Source organism: Phalaenopsis equestris, unplaced genomic scaffold (genome assembly GCF_001263595.1).
Source record: "Phalaenopsis equestris unplaced genomic scaffold, ASM126359v1 Scaffold000030, whole genome shotgun sequence".
In the NCBI taxonomy this organism is placed as follows: domain Eukaryota; kingdom Viridiplantae; phylum Streptophyta; class Magnoliopsida; order Asparagales; family Orchidaceae; genus Phalaenopsis; species Phalaenopsis equestris.
The window spans coordinates 157603-172137 of NW_018164472.1; the positions used below are offsets into that span (position 1 = coordinate 157603).

The 14535-nt window shown below is 34.2% G+C and overlaps 2 protein-coding genes across 2 annotated transcripts; one reads left to right on the forward strand and one right to left on the reverse strand.

The window, feature by feature from the left end:
• Positions 1 to 3085: 3085 nt before the first annotated feature.
• LOC110018696 (histone H2B.11) lies at positions 3086 to 3762 on the reverse strand. Its single transcript, XM_020716099.1, has one exon. It carries the CDS (start codon positions 3687 to 3689, stop codon positions 3225 to 3227), a length of 465 nt encoding a protein of 154 aa, XP_020571758.1. The 5' UTR covers positions 3690 to 3762; the 3' UTR covers positions 3086 to 3224.
• Positions 3763 to 12033: 8271 nt separating this feature from the next.
• On the forward strand, positions 12034 to 12853 carry LOC110018661 (histone H2A). The gene is made up of 2 exons (XM_020716032.1): positions 12034 to 12332; positions 12409 to 12853. The coding sequence occupies exons 1-2, from the start codon at positions 12123 to 12125 to the stop codon at positions 12652 to 12654; spliced, it is 456 nt and encodes a 151-aa protein (XP_020571691.1). The 5' UTR covers positions 12034 to 12122; the 3' UTR covers positions 12655 to 12853.
• The last annotated feature ends 1682 nt before the right edge of the window (positions 12854 to 14535 follow it).

Below are 14535 nucleotides of genomic sequence, written 5' to 3' on the forward strand. Positions count from 1 at the left end.
ATAGATATTATAACTAACCAATCATGTTTTCAAAAACTAAATTATAAGCCCAAAAAAAAACAAAAACAAAAGTAATGTCAAACAAGGCCAAAATTTTTTACTGATTTTAAATAAAGATAAACAATTGTTTTTCCTACTTTTAAAAATAGAATATTGTCGCCACCCACTATTGTGGCCATGATTAAGATAACATTGAATGAATCCTTGCACTTTAGTCATCATAAATTCTCCGCCTAAATCCATCTGCAAGTGACAAATTGGTCACATTGGCATTTGTCACAATCACAATAACTATTGCTAATGGAATATTTGTAAAAATATTTAACTGCTCAATGACACCACAAAATTTATTATCAAATAACTAAAAAGGTGAATGTGAGTTGCCAAGGCTAATGAGATCAACAACTCTCCCTGCTACACCTAGCCCAAACAACAAACATGACGCCAACGAAGAACTGACCAGAGTCAAACAAGCAAAGCAAGATCAAAAACAACTTAGCCAAATAAAACCAACAACCCAAGAATGTGTCCTTAATTGATCTCCGCTTACTCAATACTACCAAGAGTTCCTAAGCCAATGCCAACTCAAATCCTATGTATTTCCTTTTGCCTATCATTTGTAAAAAACCTCACATGTGCAACACTTAGGGCTTAAATTCAGAATTTAGTCAGTCCAATTTTTTTCTTAATTTCTTCTTAATTTTGTATTAAATCCCATATTTTATTAAAACCTAATGTTAGCTGGATTTTGTAAATCCAAATTTACAAAATTTACTCAATTCATTTCAAACACCCCATTATTGTAAGATTCCTTCTGTCGTCTAAATTTGAGCGAATTTAATCGCAAAATATGCATACCGCACATGCAAGACCTAGAACCAAGACCACTTTGCTCAAAAACAAAGCTTACAACCGGCAAGGTGGCTTGCATTATCATATATATTTCACAACACAAACGAATCAAACAGAAGTAAATAATAAAAATAATAATAATAATAATAATAATATCAAAACGATAAATTAATTAATTGATGATGTTACAAAACATGAGAAGTAAGAACACAAGGAATATGCCAAATTTAAAAAGAAGGCTTAATTAATTCTAACAGGAAAAAAAGCAGAACAATCATCAAATGAATTAGGAAAAAATAATTAGAAAAACTTACAAGTATGTGGTTCTCAAGCGACTCCGCAGCCAACAAGCAATGAAGATGAGCATAATGTCCATGGAGAAGATGTATCAGGAGCCATCCCCAACCTCTGTCAACTTCACAAAGTGCTTTCACAAACGAGCCAAAATCATAAATATCAAGTTGTTAAGAGAGAGGTGATAGAGTGTACAATGACATCTTAAAATTTGTTTATGAAATCCTATCAATTCAATCCCCAACAATCAAAAGCTTGTAAGACATGACAAACAAGTAATCCATCAGTGATGACACATCAAAATTTTTTTAATGAAATTCTATCAATTCAAGCTTAACAATGAGTTACCAGAACATGATAAATAAAATAGGCGATTAAATCATACATAAACGTGCAAGTGTAGTATGTAAATATGTAATATAATGTAATGCTAATATAAGAGTATCCAAATTTTAGAAAATTACATGCAATCCATGTAGATCAATTAGTAAGTGTAGCCAAAGAGATATTTAATGATATTGAGTACATTAAGCCATATAAGTGAATGATAAAATTTCAATGAAAAATGATGTCAACAAAGTCAACCCCGCAGAAGCTATAAGTCAACTAATACATCAATCAACAAAGTCACACAACATATAAATCTCAACAAAACAAAGATGGTGATGATGTTGTAAAAATAACATTTAAGTAATTTTAAAATAAGCAGAATAAGAGAAAGCTCGTTTCATTGGATATAAAGTAACATATATATGAAGCAAAATTTTTTATGGATTGTATAAAAAATGTAATCAATCAGTGTCCACATTGCAATGCATATAAAATATAATATAACTAACACCTAAAATAAATATTTTGAACATTTAATTTCCATCCAATCAAACAACTGCTTGTATTTTCAAAAACATGCAATCAAACAGCCTCATAATCTTTATAATTTCTCATTTTATGAGCTTTATATAAAATAAAATGTGACAATAAAATTCTCTAAACAAAAGCAAAAAAGTAACAAAAGATCCCCTAAAAATTGAGCTGTAAAGGTTAGCAAATTTTCTTCAAAGAGTAATTTGACTAGCAGTTACAAGGCTTTCACAGATGCCATCCATGAAAAAACCTGCACAAGCCTCTTCCAACGCATAGGAAATAATGAAAAATAACATAATTTAATGAAATTAATATTAAAACAAATTATATTATATGATGGAAGTTTGAAAAAGCAAGTCAATGAATCAAATAGAATACAAATTAAATCAATAACTTGTCATAAAAACACAATTAAGTAATCTTAATAAAATACAAGATACTTCTTCAAATGCTATTTCATCACTACATTAATATGATACTCACAATTGGGTTACTTGAATTGTCACAATGACAATGACTATTGATAATTGGATTACTTGTAAAAACATTTAACTATTAAATGAAACCACATAAAATTTATTATCATCAAATCACTAATAGGAAGTTTGTGGGTCACCAAGACTAAGGAAATCAACAACTCTCCCTGTCATACCAAGTCCAAAAACTAACAAATCCCCAGTGAGGAACTAACCAGAATCAATCAATCAAACAGAAAAAAAAAAAAAAAACAACCTGGCCAAACAAAACTAACGACCAAGGTAGTAATGCGCCTCCTAATCATCCCATTATTCATGCCAAACAATTTTTTCACCTCAAAATCCCGGTTTTACAGCATTTATTAGACGCACTAACTGACAGCTCAAAATGGCTTTCAATTGCATAAGTAGCATGCGATTATGCATATCATTTCATGATCAACAAAAGGCTGCATATTTCATATCTCATAAAAACGGATAGCATTCTGGTGGTAAGTTATCATAGTTCGTGAAGGCAAAAGCAAAACACAGCATTATGCACATCTTGCAATTCAAAATCAAAGAAAAAGCATAAGACAAACATTGAAGAAAATAGTTCATTTCATAGTTAAATTTGCAGATGATAACAATATGTTACATCAAATCCAAGGAAACATAAACAGAAAAGGATCTCGATAACAACATAGGTAAAGCTATCAATCAGAATAAAACACTTGCGATAACGAAACAACCGATCTCTTAAGAGCTGGTAAACTTGGTAACGGCCTTGGTGCCCTCAGAAACGGCATGCTTAGCAAGCTCCCCGGGAAGCACAAGGCGAACGGAAGTCTGGATCTCCCTGGACGTGATCGTCGGCTTTTTGTTATAGCGCGCAAGCCGAGACGACTCCTGGGCAAGCTTCTCGAAAATATCATTAATGAACGAATTCATGATGCTCATCGCCTTGCTAGAAATTCCGATATCAGGATGGACCTGCTTCAAGACCTTGAAGATGTAGATCTTGTAAGTCTCGGTTCCCTTCTTGATCTTCTTCTTCTTCTTCTTGTCGCCGGAAGCAGCCTCCTTGGACGGCAGGCGCTTCTCTGCCTTGGGCTTCTTTCCCGCAGGAGCCTTCTCTGCTTCGGTCTTCTTCTCCTTCTCCTCCACCGGCTTCTCGGCGGCGGGCTTCTTCTCTGCGGGCTTCTTCTCGGCCTTGGGAGCCATTGAGATCGAGGACAAAGGAATCGATTGGTGGTATAAGAGAGAGAGGAGGGGTGAGATGAAGATGGGAGATGGAGACGAGAAGGAATTCTATATATATAGAGAGCACGGAGATGATTGTCGTTGGACACAACTGGGGGTTCGGGATTGATGAGCTGGCTTAAAATCTAGCCGTTGCTTAGATGGAGGTTTCAACGACTGCGATTTACGGGATACAGAATTTGGTAGTGAATCGGAGCAGCAATGTCCCTCAAAATGGGTGGCTGCAACCGGATTTAAAATAAATAGGATTTCAATGAATTTTTTAAATTTGCTCCGATTTAGTAAATTCGAATTTATATTTAATAAAGAGAAAGAAATACGGAAATTTTGAATTAATGTACTAGAAGATTTAACATTTATTTATTTTTATGTTTGATTGAATTTATGCTAAATTTAGGCATAAATACTATTAAAAATATGGTGTCTACACCCTAAAAATGTGCTTGAATTCTTAATATAGTAAAAAAAAATTTATAATCTGTGCTTGCCGTATAATTTTTTTTCACATATAAATCTTTTATTTAGACATTAAAAGTGATGGCTTATATATATATATATATATATATATAAAGAGAGAGTAAGAGAGAAAAAGAGAAAGCTATAAATACTTTCATTTACATATATAAATTGTTTTATTGAGATTTTAAGAAATTCTATATTTGATATGAATAATTATAAATATAATGTAAAGTATCAATGAATTTGAAGTTCATGTATTAGTTAATTTCGATTGAATTTAGAATTATGTCCATTTGGCAATAGAATTGGTTGGAGAACTATTAGGTTGCTTATTGTGATAGTCATTAGTTAAATTGAGAGTTGTCTTCACAAATAGATGTCCTTAGGACATAATTAACACTGTGGATTTGTCCCTTTAAGGATACACGACCCTAAATAACATAAATCACATCCTATCTCCTTAAGGATGGGGGAAAAAATTATTTATGATGCAGATCTACATAATAGTGAAATAATATTCAATGGTTAAATGCATCATATGACAATATTTTTGCTTTTAGGATGATATATTTTTGTTGATGTTGCATTCAACCACAGATAAAAATTTCAAATCTATGTATATAGTCCCCACATTTTATATCCCAGATAAATTATATCCTAACACCTGTTTTTATGAGTGATGGAATTCATGAGCTTCTATGACCTTGGATTATTTTTCTAAGTTCAATGCCTCAAAGATTCAAAGTCCCTGTCGGCACTAAAAAGTTAAGAGTTGTTAAGTTGACAGCAGCTAGGATGGATATCCTAACACCCGTTTTAATTTAATTTAATACATATGTAATTAGAAAAAAAATAGTATTTTAAATTTTTGAAAATACAAGACCGAACCGATCTCATATTCTCAGTATTTTAAACAAACGAATCTAATACCACAAGCAGTGCACTTATCCCGAGGGATAAGTACATTACTTATTGGTAAAACTAGATTAAATAAATTAAATATTGTATGACATTCGTTAAATCTGCGAAAACTATTTTATGTTGACCAACAATTTCCTCTATTTAATACAAAGAATTAAATAGGGTTTATATTAAGTTGGGTTCAGAAATATTTTATAAGAGCAAGCCCCTATAGTTCATTACATCTTAGATAATCGGAGTCACCTAAGAAAACTCGATAAAAATCAGGGGATATTATCTTCAAGGAATTCAGATGGTACTTTTCAACGGGATCGGACAAAGAGGTGTGAAAGGAGAATGACTCGAGTTTGGAACGTTTTATTTTGGAATCTAAAGGAGGAAGAACTAGGGGATGTCATAGATTCAAATGAGAACCTCGGTGACTTCCCAAGCTATCATATGGTTTGGCTTAAATTTAGAGGAGAAATGTTTAAATATTTCATCATGCCAATTTTATTAATTATGACATATTCGTATGAAACAATCACACAAATAACTTGGAAGATGTGAGGATTTAGGTCACGACAGACGACAACCTCGAAAACCTAATGCAGGTTAGGGTTTTAATTGTATGTCAGAGCTATACAAAGGCCTAAAGAAAAGTTGAGAATTTATATTTGCATAAACAAACAACCTCAAATTTGGGCTAAAATTTGGGCTAATTGAATGTTGAGTTTGGTGTAGGAATATGTCATGAAGGCTTTGAAAAAATTTCAAGCGATTTTGAATTGAATTTAGAGGTTAATTTGGGAAAATTAGAAATATGGTCATAATTGGGGCTTTTTGATTAGGGTGAAATTGAGTTTGTAACTGGATCAAATTAGGCTTGAATTTTGTTTATATTAGGATTGGGGATGCTAAATTTTGATTTGAAATTGAAATTAGGCAAGATTGGGGTTAATTTGAGGACATCTGGGTCTTTAAAGGCAAATTGAGGCTTTTAGTCAAATTGAACTAATTTGGTCAAATTGGGTCAAATTGATGATAAAAAAATTGAAATTGGGAATATTTGACAATTTTTTGGGGGTATTTTGGGAATTTGGTAATTTTGGTGAATTTTGGTCGATTTAGGTAGCGATGAGGGGTTTAAAATGATTTTTGGATAAATTTGGGTATTTTGAGTAATTTTGGGATTTTTGGCAAGGATTGAGTTTGTAAGGATATTTTGGTAATTTAGTGATTTTGGGCCAAAATAGCCCAACAAGCCATGAAGTCATACCAAACCAATAGGATTCATGTGAGGACTCATTTTGGATGCTCAATATGTTGGTTCTAACTCTCTTAGCCAAAGACTACGGGTATAAGGTCATCCATATGAGCTCTCTAAAAGGAGTCAAGAGACCAACCTAAGGGATCCTAGAGTTTGGGGTATTTTAGAGAGTGTAGTGTGTGCAAGTTAGCCCCACCAAAACCAGCTCACCCAAGGTTAGTCCTAAGGTCTGACCATCCTACGGGGGACTCTTCTTGAGTTCCTCCATACTGACACCGCCTATTAAGTGCTAGAAGATAGGACCAATATATGGAACTTCAAGTTGAGTAAAGAAGAATTTGGAATTTCTAATTGTAAGGGTTCTTTTTTTAGTCCTCTAGGAATAGTTAACTAAAATGTCATATGGCTAGACCCTAATGTCACGAACAAATAGTCCCACATTGGCTAGGTGTAGGGCCGAAAAAGCAGTATTTAAGTCCTGGGCTGCCCACCACCCTTAAGGGCTCTTTTGGGAGGTGACAAGTGGTATCAGAGCAGACTACTGTCTGTCAGGTGTGTGGACTCTCCATGGTCCAGTGGGACCCTCGGTGGAGCTGATCCGTGACGAGGGCGTCACGTGATTGGGTGGAGGAGAATGTCACGGACAAATAGTCCCACATTGGCTAAGTGTAGGGCCGAAAAAGCAGTATTTAAGTCCTGGGCTGCCCACCACCCTTAAGGGCTCTTTTGGGAGGTGACAACACGGATCGGCTCCACCGAGGGTCCCACTGGACCATGGAGAGTCCACACACCTGGCATGCAGTAATCTGCTCTGATACCACTTGTCACCTCCCAAAAGAGCCCTTATGGGTGGTGGGCAGCCCAGGACTTAAATACTGCTTTTCGGCCCTACACCTAGCCAATGTGGGACTATTTGTCTGTGACACTAGGCTACTAAAGAGAAAAAACTAGACCTCAACAAAAAATGAGGTCAACAGTCCCCTAAAAGCATTTTAAGAACCTAAAAGAGTAACCAATTTTTAGTTCTTAGTGACCCAACCAATAATCAACTCAAATTCCATAATCATGAATTAAGGATTAAATTATGTCCAATTTAAACTAAGGATAATTTTGTTCAGAATTCGTTCAACCATCAACTAGTTTTGTAAGAGAGTTTAGGAATTGCTTAGCTAGTTCCTAGGCTTTTAGAAAGGGTAAGAATGAAATTTTGACCTCATTAAAAATATGGTAAATAAAACTATGTTAGTATTTTCTTAAAATATGATTTAATTTGCATTATATTTTCTCATAAGATTACGCGAACAAATAAATGATAAATTATGATAAAAATATGTGAAAATTTTAGGATATCAGAAATCTATCATATGTAATATTGAATTTGTTAAGATCTATGATGTTTTTTAACAGTATACATGGCATAAATCTCATAAATATTCATTTAATTTGCCATAGAATTCATTATTCAAATGATGCATCTCTTATAAATAATAATTAATAATAAAGTGATTAAAATACCTAAATTTATTCATGAAATCATGTGAATAGCTAAGTAAAGCAAAAAACCCTCATTTATATTGAACTTCACGTGAAATAGAGGAGAGTTAATGAAAACCTAAATCTAAAATAAGTATTTTAATTAAAAAATTGAGATTAAATAAAATAATAAATTATTATTAACTTTCCTTCATTGACATCTAAAAGAACTGTTTCCGTTCATTTTTCTTTTTTTTTTTTATTGTAAAAGGAGTCGCTAGCTTGTCGATCGTCGTATACTTCCGCCATTCGAATAAATCTCCCTCCCAAACCATATAAATGATTCAAAGAGGAGAGGAATTAAATAAAAAGGGACATACGACAAAAAGACAAACAAGAGAAAAAGTAAAACGTGGAGAGTCTACGTGCGATAAACCTCGCAAAGATAGGTTAAGAATATCTACCGAAACAAGATCGGGCGGAGACACCTTAAATCAATATCCACGAAATAAGTATCTACATAGATTACCCATAACCAGAGAGTCGGGTGCATGTACATGTTCTGGGGTCAAGAGCACTCCCAGAGGAACATGTTCCTACTGGTTAATTACATCTTGGGGGATACTCTCGACAAAAGGAGTTCTGTTTCATATTATCATAAACCTAGGGTATATGCAATAAAATGAAGGTTATTCCATGTGGGAGGATACCAAGTTTCTTCAATCACAGGAGCGCGATATTTTTTCACAATTGTCGATGATTATACTCGATGCACATGGACTTATTTGTTGAACCATAAATCAGATACACATTCATACATCATCAAATTCATAAACCTCTTTGAAACACAGTTCAATCTAAAAGTCAAAATCATTCGAAGTGATAATGGTCCTACATTCATATTGAGAAATCTCTATCTCGACAAAGACATCATTTACCAATCAAGTTGTGTCTTCACTCCACAATAAAATGGTGTAACTGAAAGAAAACATCACCATTTACTCAACATAGCCTGAGCCTTATTGTTTTAAGCTAATTTACCCAAAAAATTTTGGGGAGGTGCAATCCTAACTGGCCACCTACCTAATCAACCGAACACTAACACCCCTTCTCTAAGGAAAGACTCCTTTTGAAATGTTCTTCCAAACAAAACCCACTTATGATCATTTGTGCGTGTTTGGGTGTCTTTGTTTTACCTCAACACATCATCAACGACCAAACAAGTTTGATCCCAGAGCCATTCGATGTCTTTTCTTAGGGTATCCATACGCGCAAAAGGGCTATAGAGTCTATGACCTTTCAATTGGGAAGATTTTTGTATCACGAGATATTCGTTTCAATGAAAACGTTTTTCCTTCGCCTTTTTTAGCTGCAAATAAGGGCTCAATTCCGCACTTCACCACCCACATCGACATGCCTTCATTCAATTAATTACCTCAAGAAAATATTCCATCTTCTCAAGACAACAAAATCCCCTATGAAGAGACTACTTCACCTTCAAATTTATTCTCAGAACAACCTGCAACTCTAGACCCATCATCACGACCAATAAGAACAACAAAAATGCTTAGCTATTTGCGTGAGTATTATGTTGGTATTTCTCTTCCCTAAAGACACCCCCCAACATCGAACTCCATGTTGGCTAAAACCACAAGTACCTTCTATCATTTAACCAACATCTTGTCATATGCTAGATTGTCACCTAAACATCGTGCTTTTACCACCGCCCTTTCAATTGAAAAGGAGCCAAGCACCTTTGTAGAAGCTGCTCGTAATCCAATGTGGCAAGTTGTTATGCGAGAAAAACTTGATGCACTCAACGTTAATGGCACATGGTCCCTTGTACCATTATCACCTGGAAAGAGGCCAATTGGATGCAAATGGGTATACAAAATCAAACTTCATGCGGATGGGACAGTTGAACGCTACAAGGCCATATTAGTGGCAAAAGGGTATAATCAAATTGAAGGGCTAGATTACCAGGAAACCTTATAGCAACGCTTGTCATTGTTCGCCTACTTCTTGCGTTAGCTTCAACCAAACAATGACATCTTCACCAACTATATGTCAACAATGATGCTATATGTCAACAATGCTTTCTTGCATGGGGACCTCGACGAAGACGTTTATATGTCACTACCTCCTGGCCTCGGACGAAAGGGGGAGATTCGAGTTTGTAAACTCCACAATTATTATATGGTCTCAAACAAGCTTCACGACAATGGTTCATCAAGCTTTCCACTGCTTTAAAGAAAACCAATTTTATGCAATCAAAGACAGACTATTCTTTGTTCGACCGATCCTAGAATGGTAAATTCATCACTCTTATTAAATATGTAGATAATGTCATCATTGAAGGGAACAACTTACAAGAAATCGAACATGTCAAAATATTCTTGAAGCACCAATTCAAATTAAAGGACTTTGGACAATTGAAATATTTCCTTAGTATTGAGGTTGCGCGATCCAGAAGGGTATTGTGCTTTCACAGTGAATGTATGCTCTTGAATTACTCGAGGATGTTGGGTACCTCGGTGCAAAGCCAAACACTTTCCCTATGTAACCAAACTTATCTCTTATCAAATCAGACGAAGAATATGTTAGTGATCCATCATCATACCGATGACTAGTTGGGAGATTAATCTACTTGACTATCACATGTCTTAAGTTAACATATGCAGTTCATGTCTTAAATCAATTTATGGAAAAACCACGAGTGCCACACTTAAAAGTAGCCCATCACATTCTACGTTACATGAAACAAACAACAGGATAAGGAATTTTCCTCTCAGCAGAAAGCTCAACCCAACTAAATGCCTTTTGTGATGCAGGTTGGGCTAGGTTTCGTAACACTCGGAGATCAATTATTGATATTGTATCTTCCTTGGGAGTTCATTAATTTATTGGAAAACCAAGAAACATACAACAATATCACGCTCTAGGGCAGAAGTTGAATATTGTTCCATGGCCACTACCTGCTGCGAGATTATTTGCTAAAAAAAATTCTACAAGATTTGAGGATCATGCATTCACATCCTGCTAATTTATTTTCTGATAACCAAGCAACACTTCACATTGTCTCGAACCCGGTATACCATGAGCGAACAAAACACATCGAGATTGATTGTCATCTGATACGAGAGTAAGTTCAAAAAGGAATAATAAAATTGACTCATGTGTCAACTTTAGAACAGCCAACGAATATTTTCAAAAAACCACTAAACTCTTCTCAGTTCTCGATACTACTCAGCAATTTAGGAATTATTAGGAGTCATGATAAGAAATAATTTATTCTTAGAATTAATGAGATATTTCCTTATAAATTTATTCTTATAAATAAATTATTTCCTTAGAATTAGAGTTATGATAGGAAATAATTTATTACTGTAAATAAATTATTTCATTATTTCCTTAGAATCCTTAGAATTAATGAGATATTTGTTTTCTTATTTTATCTTATTTCATATATCTCCTAATAATTAATATGAATTAATTATTGAAGATATCAAGTGTTATACTCTTCATTTCATATCATTTCTTTTTATTATTTTTTCTATTATAAGATTCTTATATGGGTTATTTATAATCCCGTTCAAATCAATGAAATATTGAGTGTTCCACCACATTATTCTGAGTTTTAACAAAAATTTATATCAAGTTTTCTAACAGTCACCACACTTAGTCAGTTCAAGCTGCTAAACACTGATTCATACCATAATTTTTTTTAATAAGAATAAAAAAATATAGTGCTACCAAACCTCAAAGTTTAGTGTGAAATCTCACTACTACTCCAAACACACCGCTACTCATGTAATTGTAATCATTTTCATGTTTTTTTTTCAAAAAAAAAAATCTCAACCTTTATTTTTCATTTTTTATCAAAATTTCACTTAGTTTTAACATGCATAAATACGTTGGTTCTTTTATTAAACAAACAATCTCCCATGTGATTAATTTATAAATATAATTATTTTGTGGTCTTCATATAATTTTTCCAAAAATATAGTAAATTTATGTAAATACCCTCATAATTATATTAATGTGGCATTTCTAACATTCAGCACTTTCTTTCATAAGTACATAGACCAAAATCACTCAAAACCACGGATCGCCCTCCGGCAATTGCCAACCGTCCATCTCCAACTAATCAACGGCACTAAATCTTTAATCCGTGGCACCTCCCTCCTGAGCACTCCAATAAATCCTCTTCTTTTCCCTTCATCCTCCACATCCATATCCCGGCACACTTCATCTGCATTCTTCTTTCCAGAAATTCAATCTAACGCAATACCATGGAAGCCGGCGGGAAGGCCAAGAAGGGTGCTGGTGGCCGCAAAGGCGGCGGCCCGAAGAAGAAGCCCGTCTCCCGATCCGTCAAAGCTGGCCTCCAGTTCCCCGTCGGCCGCATCGGCCGATTCCTTAAAAAGGGCCGTTACTCTCAGCGGGTCGGCACCGGTGCTCCCGTTTACCTCGCCGCAGTGCTCGAGTATCTCGCCGCCGAGGTCAGTTTCTTTCCTCTCACAAATTTTGACCTTCAGATCCAGGTCTTTAGAGATTCGATCTGTCATATGGTTCTAGGTTTTGGAGTTGGCTGGAAACGCAGCAAGGGATAATAAGAAGAATCGTATTATCCCGAGGCATGTTCTTCTTGCCGTGAGGAACGATGAAGAGCTTGGAAAACTTCTTGCTGGCGTGACGATCGCTCATGGAGGTGTGCTGCCCAACATCAATCCCGTGTTGCTACCAAAGAAATCAGCAGCGGCGAAAGAGCCGAAGGAGCCGAAGTCGCCTTCTAAGAAGATTAAGCATGGGAAGAAGGATTAGAATGGAAATTTGCTGTTTTTTTTGGTCTGTATTTAAATTCTGTGGCGTTAGGGTTGTTTCTAGGAAGAAGGTGGGATTGTAAGGTGTTTTTTTCCTTAAAAAATATATTTTTAGTAATGGAAAAGAATGTTCGTTGCGTTTCATGGACTAGTTTGTATGATTCGCATTTAAGATGCATGGTTTTTATGTTTTTGACGCATTTCTCTGCTTTTTGAGTCAGTATTGCCTTCAAAGATCATTGTTGGCAGTGATGGCGATCTGCTGAAAATAATTTAAATTAAGTCCCTAGTTCCGTTGAAATTGGAAGTTAAATCTCATTTTCTAGTATCACTTAAAATAAATAAAATGTTTTGATGAGTGCAAAATTATGCTTAAAATGAACTTAATTTGAAACTAATGCTCGAACTAAATTTTATTTTTTGGTTTTATTTTTTTCTTTCCGCATTTCATAATTTTTATGTTGTAAATATAAATTTAATAAATTTGATTGTGAGTTGGATTTATTTTGATAAAATTTATCTTATAAAATTCCTCTAGCAGAATTTAGCTTAAATCTTGATTAAATTTAGAACAAATGACATGAGGTTATAAACACATGTGAGAATGGAATCCTGTGGACATTTTCAATTTTATTGAAGGGCATTTTCAATTTTATTAACATTTCAATGAAAATTGAAGGGCATTCCATCATGCCATGTGATGCAAACTTGTTGATGACATCAAAAAAATGATTTCCTCCAATCTAAACATGCTAGCAAAATAATGTTAAAGCGCAAATCTCATTTATTTATATTATCATAAAGAAGAGCTAAAATTGTACAACAAATCTATGGAAGTGGTGGTTGAGATCTTAATTATTGACATGATTATGAGAATTTTTAATCCACTGACCCTTAGAAGATACTTTTGGAACACACTTAAATTGATATAAATCATAATAAATTAGATGTGCTTATGTGGAAGCCATTTGAAATGTTTGAGGTAGATCTTAATATTGCTTTAAATCAACTCCATATTCACCACAAAATGCATAACATCAAACAAAAGTAAAGATAATTTTGTTGGACAATCAAGGTTTGATAAACTCATAACCATTGATTCAGTCAAAATGCTGCTTATCTAAAGTAAATATCTATCAAAATCATGGTGGAAAATGAAATGACATAGGGTCAAAATGTCAAGTAATGCTGCACAACCAATGCACATGTGGTGAATTGGCTAATTTCAAAAATTATTATGCAATTTATCAATTATCTACAATTGAGCAGAAGAAAATGCAGTGAAAAGAATTAGTTATACAATATAAAATAACAAAATCAAGACATCAACATCATGAGCTAGTATGAACATGTTATTAATTAATCAAAGTGCTATAATATGCATCAATCAAGACACAAAATAGATGTTGATTGAAACTAACTAAGGCCTTGTTTGGCTGAACTTCTGCTTTTCTAATCATTTATTTAATGAAACTTTTATAAAAAGTAGTCTTTTAAAGTCACACAAAAAAACTATAATAAAAATTACTATAAAGTGGTGTTGTGTGGAAATCACTTTTAAGAAAGTATTGTAGACAAAGCACTTATAACCTTTTTTTTTTTTAACTTTCTAAAATTTAAGATGTCATTGTAATGTTAATTCAACCTGTCGGCACTATTTTTGGTGTGGGGTTTGCCCGTAAGAAGTTGTCGGTCGTCGGAATTGAAATCCCGTTGCCCGCTTAGGAAGGACGTTTTTAAAAATTTTAGTTTTGAAAAAGATGAAGTCAAACTGACCCCATAATTTTCATAGTTTAAATGAAAGAGCGTTTTACCTCAAATCCTGTATCTATCCCGAAGGATGAACACAAGAATTGAGGGTGAGGCTCGATCAAATAAACTA

Excerpts from the sequence above, each read along its gene's own strand:
- LOC110018696 (XM_020716099.1), bottom strand. The coding sequence starts at position 3,689 with ATGGCTCCCAAGGCCGAGAAGAAGCCCGCAGAGAAGAAGCCCGCCGCC.
- LOC110018661 (XM_020716032.1), top strand. The coding sequence starts at position 12,123 with ATGGAAGCCGGCGGGAAGGCCAAGAAGGGTGCTGGTGGCCGCAAAGGC. Across the intron at positions 12,333-12,408 it reads TCGAGTATCTCGCCGCCGAG|GTTTTGGAGTTGGCTGGAAA; the intron begins GTCAGTTTCTTT and ends ATATGGTTCTAG.